General features: G+C 45.6%; 1 protein-coding gene across 1 annotated transcript in view; it reads right to left on the bottom strand.

Moving 5' to 3' along the window:
• LOC126146948 (chondroitin sulfate N-acetylgalactosaminyltransferase 2-like) overlaps window positions 1-14,955 on the bottom strand; it is a 116,637-nt gene that overhangs the window by 27,500 nt on the left and 74,182 nt on the right. Inside the window, exons 5-6 of the mRNA XM_049915658.1 lie at window positions 6,697-6,967; window positions 861-1,012 (exon numbers count right to left, since the gene is read on the bottom strand). Of these exons, the coding sequence (XP_049771615.1) occupies window positions 861-1,012; window positions 6,697-6,967 (423 nt within the window). The remainder of the gene's footprint in view (window positions 1-860; window positions 1,013-6,696; window positions 6,968-14,955) is intronic.

The raw sequence follows: 14,955 nt of genomic DNA, 5'->3' as shown, positions 1-14,955 counted from the left end.
TCCTAACACTTAATCAATACTCGATGTTAACAAATTTATCTTCTTCAGAAACGCTTTCCTTGCCATTGCCAATCTACATTTTATATCCTCTCTACTTCGAATATCATCATTTAGTTTGCTCACCAAATAGCAAAACACCTTTACTACTTTAAGTGTCTCATTTCCTAACCTAATTCCCTCAGCATCACCTGTGTTAACTCGACTACATTCCATTATCCTGGTTTAGCTTTTGTTGATGTTCATCTTATATCCTCCTTTCAAGACACTACCCATTCTGTTCAACTGCTGTTCCAAGTCCTTTGCTGTTTCTGACAGAATTACAAGGTCATCGGTGAACCTCAAAGTTTTTATTTCTTCTCCATGGATTTTAATACCTACTCCGAACTTTTCTTTTGTTTCCCTTACTGCTTGCTGAATATACAGATTGAATAGCATCGGGGAGAGGCTACAACCCTGTCTCACTCCCTTCCCAACCACTGCTTCCCTTTCATGCCCCTCGACTCTTATAAAAAGCCATCTGGTTTCTGTACAAATTGTAAATAGCCTTTCGCTCCCTGTATTGTACCCATGCCACCTTCATAATTTGAAAGAGAGTATTCCAGTCAACATTGTCTTTTTCTAAGTCTACAAATGCTAGAAACGTAGGTTTGCCTTTCCTTAATCTTTCTTCTAAGGTAAGTCGTGGGGTCAGTATTGCCTCACGTGTTACAATACTTCTACTGAATCCAAGCTGATCTTCCCCGAGGTCGGCTTCTACCAGAGGTAACACACGTGATATCGTCACCCTAGTGGGTCCCCCTACGCTGTTGAACACCAGATGGAAATAAGATAAAGTGCGAGAGCGGCTGCTAGCGCCTCACCTGTACTGGCAGGAGGTGGCGAAGTCTGCGTCCTGCCAGAAGCCGGTGTCCCGGGAGATGACGAGCTGCTCCGCCTCCGGGGGCAGCGGCCGGCCCTGCAGGGTGTACACCACGTGCGGGTTGTACAGGCTGAACACGATCGGGTAGTACACCTGTGAACGACGGGGCAGCCGGTTTAGCGGCTCAGGCTGCTAACTGCACACCTGCATCCACTGCAGAGCCAAAACATCTCACACACCTGATTAATAGCCTGTTGGCCCACGTTTGCAACACAGTATAGAGATTCTGCATGGCACGGATTCGATACATCCTTGGCAGGTTATGTTGTTTCTGCCAATTGAGGACTGCCTGTATGTGGTCATCGAGATGGTGTTCTGTGGTGTCTGATGTGTGTTCCGTCGGGTTCAGATGGGGTGAATTTGACAGCCGAGACATCAACGTGAGTTACCCGTCGTGCTCCTGAAAGCACGATTGCTGCCGTGCGACGTGGATAGTTATCCTGCTGAAAGATGCTACGGTGGGCACGAAAGACTTCAGGCATGAACGGATGCAGGTGGTCCGGCGTAATGGTCACGGAGCACATAGCTGTCATCGTGCCTTAGATTACTACCACAGGGTCCACGAAAGACCAGGTAGATGTCGCCCATAGCGTAAAACTGCTCCAAACGTCTTACGTCGGTGGCACTGTGCATGTTTCGAGCTGCCACATGCCTGTATGATGGCGTATTCGGACACGATCATCTAGCTGGTGTAAGAAGAAGCGTGATTCGTCCGAACGACCGACATTTTTCCAATGATCCATTTCGTTGAGTCAGAATGAGAACACACTGCAATTCTCTGCTGCGGACCACCATGTTCGACATTCTGGGCTGAACAGTGTACTTTGAGACACTTCCGCATGCACCAGCAATTTCATGTTTAGTTAGATATGCTACAGATTCTCATCTGCCATAGATCGCCGCCTATTCTGCTTTACAGAACGCTCAAGTCTCCAACCGACACACTATAAGGTGTGGAGGTGCAACACTTTGCCACTTTACGCATATAAACTGATGTGGCGAGTAAACATTTGTACCAAGGCCGGAAATCGAACCTGAGTCTCCTGCTTACCGGGCAGGTGCGTTAGCCACTAATCCACCTCAGCACAGCGGTCACCTCTGGACGCATTGCCCTGGCATGCCTCCCCCCTCGGTCCAGATTCCCCTTTACACACGAACAGAATTTCCGAGACTCTCCGTGTTCTGCAACAGCACCTCAGCATCGAATGTAAATGGGGGGATCCAGCGTGAAATCTAGGAGCAGGTACTAATAGAAATGAAACGATATAACTTCAGAGATTTTACTGGTCTCATACAGTTATGATTTTATGTGTGTAGACTGAAGCGGGAAGCGAAAATTTGTACCAAGGCTGGGAATCGAACCTGGGTCTCCTGCTTACTAGGCTGGCGCGTTGACCACTAAGCCGCTTTGACACAGTGGTTCGCACACCAGGACGGAGTACCCTGACAAGACTCCCTCCTCGATCCTAAATTTCATTCCCGTTTCAGTCTAATTTAAATTGCCCCTTACACACGAACAGAATGGCCGCTCAGTCTATGTACATAAAATCATATCTGTATGGGACCAATAAAGTTTCTGAAATTGCACCTTCTCATTTACTCTTTTTCCACCGTCCTTCAACCACTTTCGACATATTCCCTCAACAGTAGCATGCCAACTGCCGCCCAAGGTTGCCTTTCCCGAGATGCTCATTCCGAAGAGCCAAGCCACAACACTCTGCCCTTCATCGTTGTCGTTCATGTCAGAGTATTTCCCATTTGCAGTCTTTATCGCCGCTAAAATAATTGTTCATTCATCCCTGCTCCGATTATGTGCAGGGGTTGGACAAAAACTTGGGAACGCCACGAGAAATAATTGCCTGTATATAAATGCAAATGTTAGTCAAACCTGCAGGTTGCGCTGTTGTATTTGACCACGAACGGCGTCTGCGCAATGTCGTCAATACATTGTAGGTGTCAGTCGACACAGATGTCCGGTGTAGTTGTGGGTTCATTAAGTCGCAGTTAAGTGAATTCGGCCGGCCGCGGTGGTCTAGCGGTTCTAGGCGCTCAGTTCGGAACCGCGGGACTGCTACGGTCTCAAGTTCGAATCCTGCCTCGGGCATGGATGTGTGTGATGTCCTTAGGTTAGTTAGGTTTAAGTAGTTCTAAGTTCTAGGGGACTGATGACCACAGATGTTAAGTCCCATAGTGCTCAGAGCCATTTGAACCATTTTTTAAGTGAATTCGATTGTGGGCAAATTGTTGGTACTTGGATAGTGGGAGTTTCCGTAACCAAGGTGGACGAAGTGTTTGGTATTTCAAGGGGCATCATATCAAAGATTTAAATCACATACAGCAGGCTGTTCCAGCTAGTCGGCTCCGTCGTGAGCCGCGGAGCGCTCCCTGCTCCAGGGAGCCGTGTCGCTCGTTGTGACCATTCAAAGTGGGCCGGCACGCCGGCAGGTGGCACGGCAGGCTGAGGCAGGCGGCAAGGCGAGCGTTTTGATGTGCCAGTTGCGCCTTACAAGATCGACAACCTCGTACTCGTAGCTGCTAAGACGTGGTGACGTGCTACACCAGGAAATACGATGTTCAGGAAATAAATAAGAAAGAACTGTTTTACAAATTTATTGGGCCTCTTTAGCTTGACATTCTCTTTTCATTACAAGATCGGAAATATCTGGCGTCAAAGTGTTCGCAGCGTTAATACGGAGGATGGCCTTTATTGTTGCATCCTGAAGAAACGATCGTTCCTTACTTTTTACTCTTTTCATTGCTGAGAAAAGCTGCTCACAACAATACGTAGATCCCATAATGCAGATGATCTGAGCGGCATCGTTGTGAAGCTTGGGAAATGTTTTTTGCTGTAATGAACGATACCATCGTGACAAATCCAACGTGTTGTAGTACCTCTCTTTCAACAAAGTTGAATTTTGCAAATCAATAATCTCCAACTGAAGTGACGATGACAAGTCATCGGGGGAAACTGAAAAAGGAGTGCTGAAGACCGTAAGTTCCATTTCCAAACTAGTGAGATCTCGGAATCGTGTTTCAAACGACGTGATGAGCTGCTTTAACTTTGCTTGGTAATCGCCGAAAGTAGTACCTTCAGGTAGTTTTAAAGAAGCAAGACGATTGAAGAACGTTAAATGTCCATTACTCATCTGCCTCTCAAATGAACGTAACTTTTCCATGAACGCTTTGATCTGGTCGTGCATGTCAACGATTAGCTGCCCTTTGCCCTGCAATGACAGATTTAAATTATTCAGATGCATAGTTATGTCAGCTAGGAACGCCAGGTCTGATATCCATTTTATATCTTTCAGACAACGCATTTCTTCCCCTTTCATTTCGAGAAGAAGGGATATTTCCTCACGAATGGCAAAGAAAACATCAAGAACTTTTCCCCGACTCAGCCAACGAACTGTACTGTGGTAAGGTATACCCCATATTCCGCTTCCATATCTTTCAGGAATCCTTTGAATTGGCGATTATTCATACCGTGACGCCGCACAAAATTCACACATTTCACGACATCTTTCATTAGGCCACCTAGCTCTACTGTTTCAGCACACAGTGCCTCTTGGCGAACAAAACAATGAAGAATCAAAATGTCTTTCCCGAATTCGTCCCTGAGTTTATTTTTCAAACGAGAAGCAAAACCTTGGTGACGCCCGATCATTTGTGGTGCAGCGTCTGTCGCTACAGAATGGAGCTTATCCCACGGGAAATCCATATTGTCCACTGATTCGCAAACAGCTTCAAAAATGTCACGTCCTGTTGCGGTGTAATCGAGTGGTACCACATCCAAGAGTTCTTTAGTTACTTGCAGCTCCATGTTGACACCACACACAAACACTGCCAGCTGAGCACAGTCCGATATGTCGGTGCTTTCGCCAAGCGCTAGCTAAAATGCAACAAAGCTCTCCGCTTTTTCCCTGAGCTGTGTCTCTAAAACCGCTGCCATATTCAGGATTTGACGAGACATTGTTTGCTTCGACAGGCAAACTCAGGCAAACCCCTTCAATTGCCTGCACCTCCCTTGGAAACAAACATTCTGCAACTGCTGCCATGCACGATTTTACGAGTGGTCCCACCGAAAACGGCTTGTCACCGGTCGCAAAGACGTGAGCGATCCTGTAGCTTGCTCGAATTGCAGGTTCAATAGTGTTTTCTCCGCTCTCATTCACCTGAAAATTATAAACGCATTACAGAACACGAACTATGTTGCATGTTTCGATACCCTCCGTATTACGCCTCCTGGTATGTCGTTCTTAAGCCTGGCCACCAGTTCTCTGCGTGCAACGCCTTCTACCTGATCGTCAAGACGTGTATAATGTCGGTGTATATTTTACCTCCTTGCAGAATTAAATACTTTATGACATACAAGACACTGCGGACGACCATCCCTCTCAGTGAATAGAAAGGTATCCTCCAATAGAGGTACAGAGCTCCCGCGGCTAGTCATAGCTGTCATTGAACACGGATTATTGCGTCAGTTGCGGCTGCATGCGGCCAGGGGGCAGTGAGTTCGCTTTCCCCCTCCACGCGGGCTCCGAGCTGCCGCAGTGAGCGCTCCAGAGCGCTCCGGCTGCCTGGAGCTCAGTTGGAACAGCCTGACATACAGGGAAAGCGGAAAAATGTAATCCGGTAAGTGTTAACGCAGACGAAATTGTGTGTCGAGTGATCCTGACGGAGGGTGATTGAAGATAACTGTAAAGAATAATAGTAAGGCTACAGCTGCAAAAGTTGCAGCAGGACTTAATGTTGCACTCACGAATCTTCTGAGCACCAACACAACACGAAGGGGAGCTCAATAAGCAGGGAGTAGGAGGGAGAGCTGAAATTTCAGAACCACTCACCAGTGTTGTAAATGTCCGTAACAGAGTAATGCGCTGCCGATGCCACAAAACCTGGACTACGGAGCAATGAAAGAAAGCCATGTGTTCGGGTGAGTTTTGTTGCACACTGTTTCCAACTTCTGTCCGAGTTTACGTCCCAGGAGTGAAATATGAATTCTGGTTCACGTTGTATATGTTTATGTATTGAAAGACCATTCTCAATGTGTGTGTGTGTGTGTGTGTGTGTGTGTGTGTGTGTGTGTGTGCGCGCGTGTGTGTGTGTGTGTGTGTGTGTGTGACAGGATATGTCTTATTTACTAAAATATTACTCAGAATCATTTGTGGTATTTTGTGTATCGGAAGTTGGCTGTGGATCATGTCAGAGGCTACAAATAAAAAAAGGAAGTGATTTGCAACTGGCCTCAAATAAGCAGTGTCCAAGAGGGATAGCAATTCCTAAACGAATTGGCTAAAAATGCGTAGAAGATATATACAGAGAACCAGCATCTCTCCCATGTTCTAAGAGGAAGAAATGAGCCTCGCGGGATTAGCCGAGTGGTCTCAGGCGCTGCAGTCGTGGACTGTGCGGCTGGTCCCGGTGGAGGTTAGAGTCCTCCCTCGGGCATGGGTGTGTGTGTGTGTTTGTCCTTAGGATAATTTAGGTTAATTAGTGTGTAAGCTTAGGGACTGATGACCTTAGCAGTTAAGTCCAATAAGATTTCACACACAGGTGAACATTTTGAATTTTGAAGAAATGAAAAGGTAAACAACCAAAAAAAAAAGTCCAACTAATTATTCCTAAACAGTCACCAGGCCTTGGGAACTACACGATTGAACCCAGTAGAGTTCTGAAGAAAACTTTAATATACTACGAACGTGGTTAACACGCATGCGCTGGCTGCGGCGCTGCTTCGCGGGCACGGTGCCAGCAGCACCACGGGAGCCCCGCCGTACCTTCTTGCCCGGCTGGGCGTTCCAGCGGCAGCGGTCGAGGAACCTGGCGCTGAAGACGAGGTGGACGTCGCAGAGGAAGAGCAGCGCGTCCCCGGCGGCCCTGTCTGCGGCGACGCGCAGCCCGCGGCTCCTGGAGAAGGACTCGTTGAGCGCCAGCAGGCGCAGCTGGTCCGGCGGCCCGCCGCGGGGGGAGAGCGCCAGCGCGCGCGACATGGCCGAGCGCGCCTCGGCCAGGCCCTCCTCGCCGAAGAACACCACCGTCAGCTGCACCCTGCGCGCCAACACAGAACACACCACACGCGGCTGTACAGCGGCCGCTGCGGGCCGGAGGCTGGCATGGCAGGCAGTGTGACGCTAAGGCCGTCGGCACACGGACCGCGCTGTCGAACGTTAACGTTGAGTGTGCCGGGTTCAACGTGCTGCTGAACGCTCACGAACGATGCTAAAGCCGTCGGCACACGGACCGTGCATCCGAACGTTGAGCGTTGAGCGTGCCGAGTTTCTGACGTCATGGCGTGGAATAGCACGCTCGGGAGTCTTTCGGAACGTGCAGAGCGATATCTGGCACGTCAGATATTCTCAGCGTGCCACTGAGCGTTCACCAATCAGATGGCACAACGCCCCACCTACGTCACATGCCCGTCGTCTCCCTCCAACACAGACTTGTGAGGCGCCGTATTGGCATTCTTTTCAAGCCTATACATACAGGGCTATTACAAATGATTGAAGCGATTTCATAAATTCACTGTAGCTCCATTCATTGACATATGGTCACGACACACTACAGACACGTAGAAAAACTCATAAAGTTTTGTTCGGCTGAAGCCGCACTTCAGGTTTCTGCCGCCAGAGCGCTGGAGAGCGCAGTGAGACAAAATGGCAACAGGAGCCGAGAAAGCGTATGTCGTGCTTGAAATGCACTCACATCAGTCAGTCATAACAGTGCAACGACACTTCAGTACCAAGTTCAACAAAGATCCACCAACTGCTAATTCCATTCGGCGATGGTATGCGCAGTTCAAAGCTTCTGGATGCCTCTGTAAGGGGAAATCAACGGGTCGGCCTGCAGTGAGCGAAGAAACGGTTGAACGCGTGCGGGCAAGTTTCACGCGTAGCCCGCGGAAGTCGACGAATAAAGCAAGCAGGGAGCTAAACGTACCACAGCCGACGGTTTGGAAAATCTTACGGAAAAGGCTAAAGCAGAAGCCTTACCGTTTACAATTGCTACAAGCCCTGACACCGGATGACAAAGTCAAACGCTTTGAATTTTCGGCGCGGTTGCAACAGCTCATGGAAGAGGATGCGTTCAGTGCGAAACTTGTTTTCAGTGATGAAGCAACGTTTTTTCTTAATGGTGAAGTGAACAGACACAATGTGCGAATCTGGGCGGTAGAGAATCCTCACGCATTCGTGCAGCAAATTCGCAGTTCACCAAAAGTTAACGTGTTTTCTGCAATATGACGGTTTAAAGTTTACGGCCCCTTTTTCTTCTGCGAAAAAAACGTTACAGGACACGTGTATCTGGACATGCTGGAAAATTGGCTCATGCCACAACTGGAGACCGACAGCGCCGACTTCATCTTTCAACAGGATGGTGCTCCACCGCATTTCCATCATGATGTTCGGCATTTCTTAAACAGGAGATTGGAAAACCGATTAATGGGTCGTGGTGGAGATCATGATCAGCAATTCATGTCATGGCCTCCACGCTCTCCCGAATTTACCCCATGCGATTTCTTTCTGTGGGGTTATGTGAAAGATTCAGTGTTTAAACCTCCTCTACCAAGAAACGTGCCAGAACTGCGAGCTCGCATCAACGATGCTTTCGAACTCATTGATGGGGACATGCTGCGCCGAGTGTGGGAGGAACTTGATTATCAGCTTTATGTCTGCCGAATCAGTAAAGGGACACATATCGAACACTTGTGAATGCCTAAAAAAACTTTTTGAGTTTTTGTATGTGTGTGCAAAGCATTGTGAAAATGTCTCAAATAATAAAGTTATTGTAGAGCTGTGAAATCCCTTCAATCATTTGTAATAACCCTGTATATATGCCGTTTCTGAGCACCAGCAAATTGAGAATCACTGGAAAACCCGTTGTTAGTTGTGTGATTCGTTCCAATAAAATAATGAGAAACATCGTATTCGTGGCAAAAGAATTATTGTAACTTGCGTATTATGAGAGTAGGCTATTTGAAGGCAGCGACACACTGAAGATCCACCCAAAACGTATTGTTCTTGGTACAATTTGTTATAATTAAATTTCGATTAGTAACATATCTACGATAAGGTTTTCTGCAACGGGTAACATACTTTGATTACTTGCAATCGGGTGAGTTATCGGTTTAACAGCCGGCACGGTAGCTCAGCGTATTCGGTCAGAGAGCCGATTGGACTCTGTAATAAAAAACTGAGTGGAAGGATCAACCACCGAATTTCAACAGGAAGTCTTGTGACGTCCGCAACGACCAAACACAACGATAAAAAAAAAAAAAAAAAATAAAAGCGTATTACGTAGCATCACTGTTTTGTGTTGGTTTGATAGTTGGAGCGGAGGTTCGCGTCTTGACTCTCCTACATTTTATAGCCTCACATTCCCGTTTTTATTAGGTTCTGATAATTTATTAGTTTAATATAAGCATATACTATAATATTTGATGTTATGTAAATATAAGTTCACCTTTTTTTGAGGGGTGACTTTGTTCGATTGGCTTAATCTACAGGACAGCTTGCGCTACTTGTACAAAGATACTTTGATATTATAGCATATACTTACATTAAACTAATAATAAAGTACCAGAACCTAATAAAAACGCGGATGTTATGAAAAAATTTTGAAGTTTTAAGACCCGAAACACTGCCTCAACAAAAACTAATTAGTGGACAGAGACGCTACTTCTTTTTTTTTTTTTTTTTTTTTTTGCATTTTGTACGTTATTGATCGTTGTGTTCGGTCGTTGCGGACGTCGCAGGACATCCTGTTCAAGTTCGGCGGTTGATCGTTCCACTCAGTTTTTTTTATTACAGAGGCCAACCGGCTCTCTGACCGAACACGCTGAGCTACCGTGCCGGCAACTCATTACGCTAAGCCGACAACATAACACTTGTTGTTAATCATATTATCTTACCACTTACTGAAAATGTTAATCGTAGATAATGATGTTACTAATTGAAATTACATTACAACAAACTGTACCCAGAACAATGCGTTTTGGGTGGATCTTCAGTGTGTCGCTGCCTTCAAATAGCCTACTCGCATAATACGCAAGTTACAGTAATTCTTTTGCCACGCATATGACGTTTTTCATTATTTTATTGCAACGAATCCAACAACTAACAACGGGTTTTCCAGTGATCTCAATTCGCTGGTGCTCAGAAACGGCATATATACATATAGGCTTGAAATGAATGCCAATATGGCGCCTCACAACTCTGTGCTGAATGGAGACGGCGTCCGTGTGACGTAGGTGGCGTTGCGCCACCTCATTGGTCAACGCTCAGACGCATGCTCAGGATATCTGACATGCCGCGTTCGGAAAGACTCCCGAGCGTGCTATTCCACGCTATGACGTCAGAAACTCGGCACGCTCAACGCTCAACGTTCGGATGCACGGTCCGTGTGCCGACGGCTTATAAGGAGACTGCAGCGTGGAGAATCCGCTGGACTGTATGCCTGGCAAATCCTCTATCAAGAACAACCCTGTCACCTGCGCCCTGTTATCACCTACCGGTTGGCTGCAACTAAAGAGCAGCAATTCAGAGAGAAGTGTCCGATTCCACCCCTCTGCTTTGACCCATGACGTCATCAATATGGCGGAAATGGCTATTCTAAGCCTCTCCAACATGGCGCTTAATATGTCACTACATACACACGGCAACAAACACGAAAATACGTATAAATAAGACAATAACACCTCCCTCCAAAAATACAATTAGACTAACGGGACAGCCGCGGGAAAATGGGGGTTTCAGGGAGGGGACAAGCTAAATACAACAGTAAAAACAAGACACGCCAAGATCCCAAAACACGAAAATGACGAACAAGAAAAAATTACAAAACCTACAGGAATCGGACCCATTCCTTGACCAATATTGGTCAACTGCAGCTGACGATACGCAAACACAAACAGCCAAAAGTACGAAAATTGGAATCACACATTTCACTTGTCCACAACTGACGATACCAAAACACCAATACCTACATATAAAACTACGAAAATTGGAATCGCTCATTTTCCTTGCCCTATATAGCTCAACCATAACTATTGATACGAAAAAAACACCACCTACAACTACAAAAAACAAAACCAAAACCGCACCACCTCAAAAATTCGAAAGTCAGACATTCCTACGTTAATTAACACACATTCAATACACAAAAAAACACAACAAGACGACATCTGCAAACACAACCAACTCATAAACTCCACGTCGCAATGACGTCACACACCACAACATCCTTACGTCATGAGTCAAAGCAGTTGGGGGAATCGGACGCTTCCGTTGACCCCCAGTGTGGATTGTAATTATTGTACAGCAGAGAAACTTCGTAGATATTCCAAGGCATTAATGCAGAACAGATTTACGGTGGAAAAAAATTAGTTCCAATTTTGGCCACCAAGTGCAAATCTGGCGCTTTACAGCATTTCGTCGATGGCCCCAGTGTCATACTGAACAAACGGTGCAAGCGGCGTTTAATAGCATCAACATTATGTCTTTCTCACTTATTTGACCCTTTCTGCCCAGGTCCCGTTCTTAATGCATCATCATCATCATCATTTAAGACTGATTATGCCTTTCAGCGTTCAGTCTGGAGCATAGCCCCCCTTATACAGTTCCTCCATGATCCCCTATTCAGTGCTAACATTGGTGCCTCTTCTGATGTTAAACCTACTACTTCAAAATCATTCTTAACCGAATCCAGGTACCTTCTCCTCGGTCTGCCCCGACTCCTCCTACCCTCTACTGCTGAATCCATGAGTCTCTTGGGTAACCTTGCTTCTCCCATGCGTGTAACATGACCCCACCATCTAAGCCTGTTCACCCTGACTGCTGCATCTATAGAGTTCATTCTCAGTTTTTCTTTGATTTCCTCATTGTGGACACCCTCCTGCCATTGTTCCCATGTACTAGTACCTGCAATCATCCTAGCTACTTTCATATCCGTAACCTCAACCTTGTTGATAAGGTAACCTGAATCCACCCAGCTTTCGCTCCCATACAACAAAGTTGGTCGAAAGATTGAACGGTGCACAGATAACTTAGTCTTGGTACTGACTTCCTTCTTGCAGAAGAGAGTAGATCGTAGGTGAGCGCTCACTGCATTAGCTATGCTACACCTCGCTTCCAGTTCTTTCACTATGTTGCCATCCTGTGAGAATATGCATCTTAAGTACTTGAAACCGTCCACCTGTTCTAACTTTCCACCTGTTCTAACTTTGTTCCTCCTATTTGGCACTCAATCCGTTTATATTTCTTTCCCACTGGCATTACTTTCGTTTTGGAGATGCTAATCTTCATACCATAGTCCTTACATTTCTGATCTAGCTCTGAAATATTACTTTTCAAACTTTCAATCGAATCTGCCATCACAACTAAGTCATCCGCATATGCAAGACTGCTTATTTTGTGTTCACATATCTTAATCTCACCCAGACAGTCTATTGTTTTCAACATATGATCCATAAATAATATGAACAACAGTGGAGACAGGTTGCCCCTGAAACTACTCTGAACCATGAACTCAATTTACCGTCAACTCTAACTGCTGCCTGACTATCCATGTAAAGACCTTTAATTGCTTGCAAAAGTTTGCCTCCAAATGCATAATCTTGTAGAACAGACAATAACTTCCTCCTAGGAACCCGGTCATATGCCTTTTCTAGATCTATAAAGCATAGATACAATTCCCTGTTCCACTCATAACACTTCTCCATTATTTACCGTAAGCTAAAGATCTGGTCCTGACAACCTCTAAGAGGCCTAAACCCACACTGATTTTCAGCCAATTGGTCCTCAACTAATACTCGCACATTCCTTTCAACAATACCTGAGAAGATTTTACCCACAACGCTGATTAACGAGATACCTCTGTAGCTGTTACAATCTTTTCTGTTTCCATGTTTAAAGATTGGTGTGATTACTGCTTTTGTCCAGTCTGATGGAACCTGTCCCGACTCCCAGGCCATTTCAATTATCCTGCGTAGCCATTTAAGACCTGACATTCCACTGTATTTGATGAGTTCCGACTTAATTTCATCCACCCCAGCCGCTTTATTGCACTGCAATCTATTGACCATTTTTTCCACTTCCTCAAATGTGATCCTATTTCCATCATGATTCCTATCCCATTCTACCTCGAAATCTGAAACATTACTGATCGCATTTTCACCTACATTGAGCAACTCTTCAAAATATTCCCTCCATCTGCCCAAGGCATCCACAGGATTCACCAGCAGTTTTCCTGACCTGTCCAAAATACTTGTCATTTCCTTCTTACCTCCCTTTCGAAGACTGCTAATTACACTCCAGAATGGTTTTCCAGCAGCTTGCATTATATATAGAAACATTTCTATACGCCTTCTTTGCATTCACAGCGCCAGATTTGCGCATGGTGGCCAAAATTTGAACTATTTTTTTCAGCGTAAATCGTTTCCGCATTCATGCTTTAAAATGTCCACCTCATTTCGGTGCCATACGATAATTACATCCTACCCTGGACCTCTGTGAGTAGCTGGAAGACCCATTCCTGAGCCCAGTTGTTTTATTCGAAATTAGTTCACTGAATACGAATTCCTTGACATCAACTGTATTAGGTACAAACCTACTACCCAACAGTGACATATGGAAATATGTGCCGGACCGAGATTCGCTTCCGGATTTTCGGCTTACAATGAGCGGTTGCCTAGCCACTGCTATCTGCACTTACTCTCCGGACCGACCCAAAGTTCTGTATGTCACACTGTCTACATCCTTATCTCGTAGTCTACTGAACACATCACCCAATGCCCGCAACATTACTTGGATTCTGCATCAGGGAGACGAGGAATCGAGACTAATGTTGTTATTCTCTTGTGCCTGCGTAGGCTTGTAACGCTTATTTCCATGTCTGAATGGTCAACACTATTCACTAAACAATACTGGTCTCCATTCCCCATTGTCTCCTTCTCCCCACCGATGGAATCTACACTACTGGCCATTAAAATTGCTACACCACGAAGATGACGTGCTACAGACGCGAAATTTAACCGACAGGAAGAAGATGCTCTGATATGCAAATGATTGGCTTTTCAGAGCATTCACACAAGGTTGGCGCCGGCGTCAACAGCTACAACCTGCTGACACGAGGAAAGTTTCCAACCGATTTCTCATACACAAACAGCAGTTGACCGGCGTTGCCTGGTGAAATGTTGTGATGCCTCGTGTAAGGAGGAGAAATGCGTGCCATCACGTTTCCGGCTTTGATAAGGGTCACATTGTAGCCTATCGCGATTGCGGTTTACCGTATCGCGACATTGCTGCTATCTTTGGTCGAGATCCAATGACTGTTAGCAGAATATGGAAACGGTGTGTTCAGGAAGGTAATACGGAACCCCGTGCTGGATCCCAATGACAGTCGAGATGACAGGCACCTTATCCGCGTTGATATCATTTGTCAGGTCTAGTATAATATATTTGTCTAATGAATATCCGTTTATCATCTGCATTTCTTCTTGGGGTAACAATTTTAATGGCCAATAGTGCATTTTATTTAAAAATAATAACACCAGTACGATTTGTTGAATATGGAATGCAGTGCGAAGTTTAGGTGCAAGCCCAACTGATGAGAACAATTGAGGTGTCATGTCTCTAGGTGGCTGGGAGACACCAGCTGTGTACAGCTGACAGAGAGAGGAAACAAGACTGAGGCTAGGGCACTATTGAGGATGAATGCATGGAACGAATTTAGGTATGATTGATGGCGAAAATATAACTGAAATTACTTAAAGTACGTAGAATGGAATATTCTCTTTCAAATTGTGAAGGTGGCAGGGGTAAAATGCAGGGACCGAAAGGCTATTTACAATTTGTCGAGAAAACACATGGCATTTATAAGAGTCGAAGGACATGAAAGGGAAGCAATGGTTGGGAAGGCAGTGAGACAGGGTTGTAGCCTATACCCGATGTTATTCAATCTGTATATTGAGCAAGCAGTGAAGGAAACAAAAGAAAAATTCGGAGTAGGTATTAAAATCCACGGAGAAGAAATAAAAACTTTGA

The sequence above is a fragment of the Schistocerca cancellata genome, chromosome 1 (genome assembly GCF_023864275.1).
Source record: "Schistocerca cancellata isolate TAMUIC-IGC-003103 chromosome 1, iqSchCanc2.1, whole genome shotgun sequence".
Classification (NCBI taxonomy): domain Eukaryota; kingdom Metazoa; phylum Arthropoda; class Insecta; order Orthoptera; family Acrididae; genus Schistocerca; species Schistocerca cancellata.
This window is presented reverse-complemented; position numbering and strand designations above follow the sequence as displayed.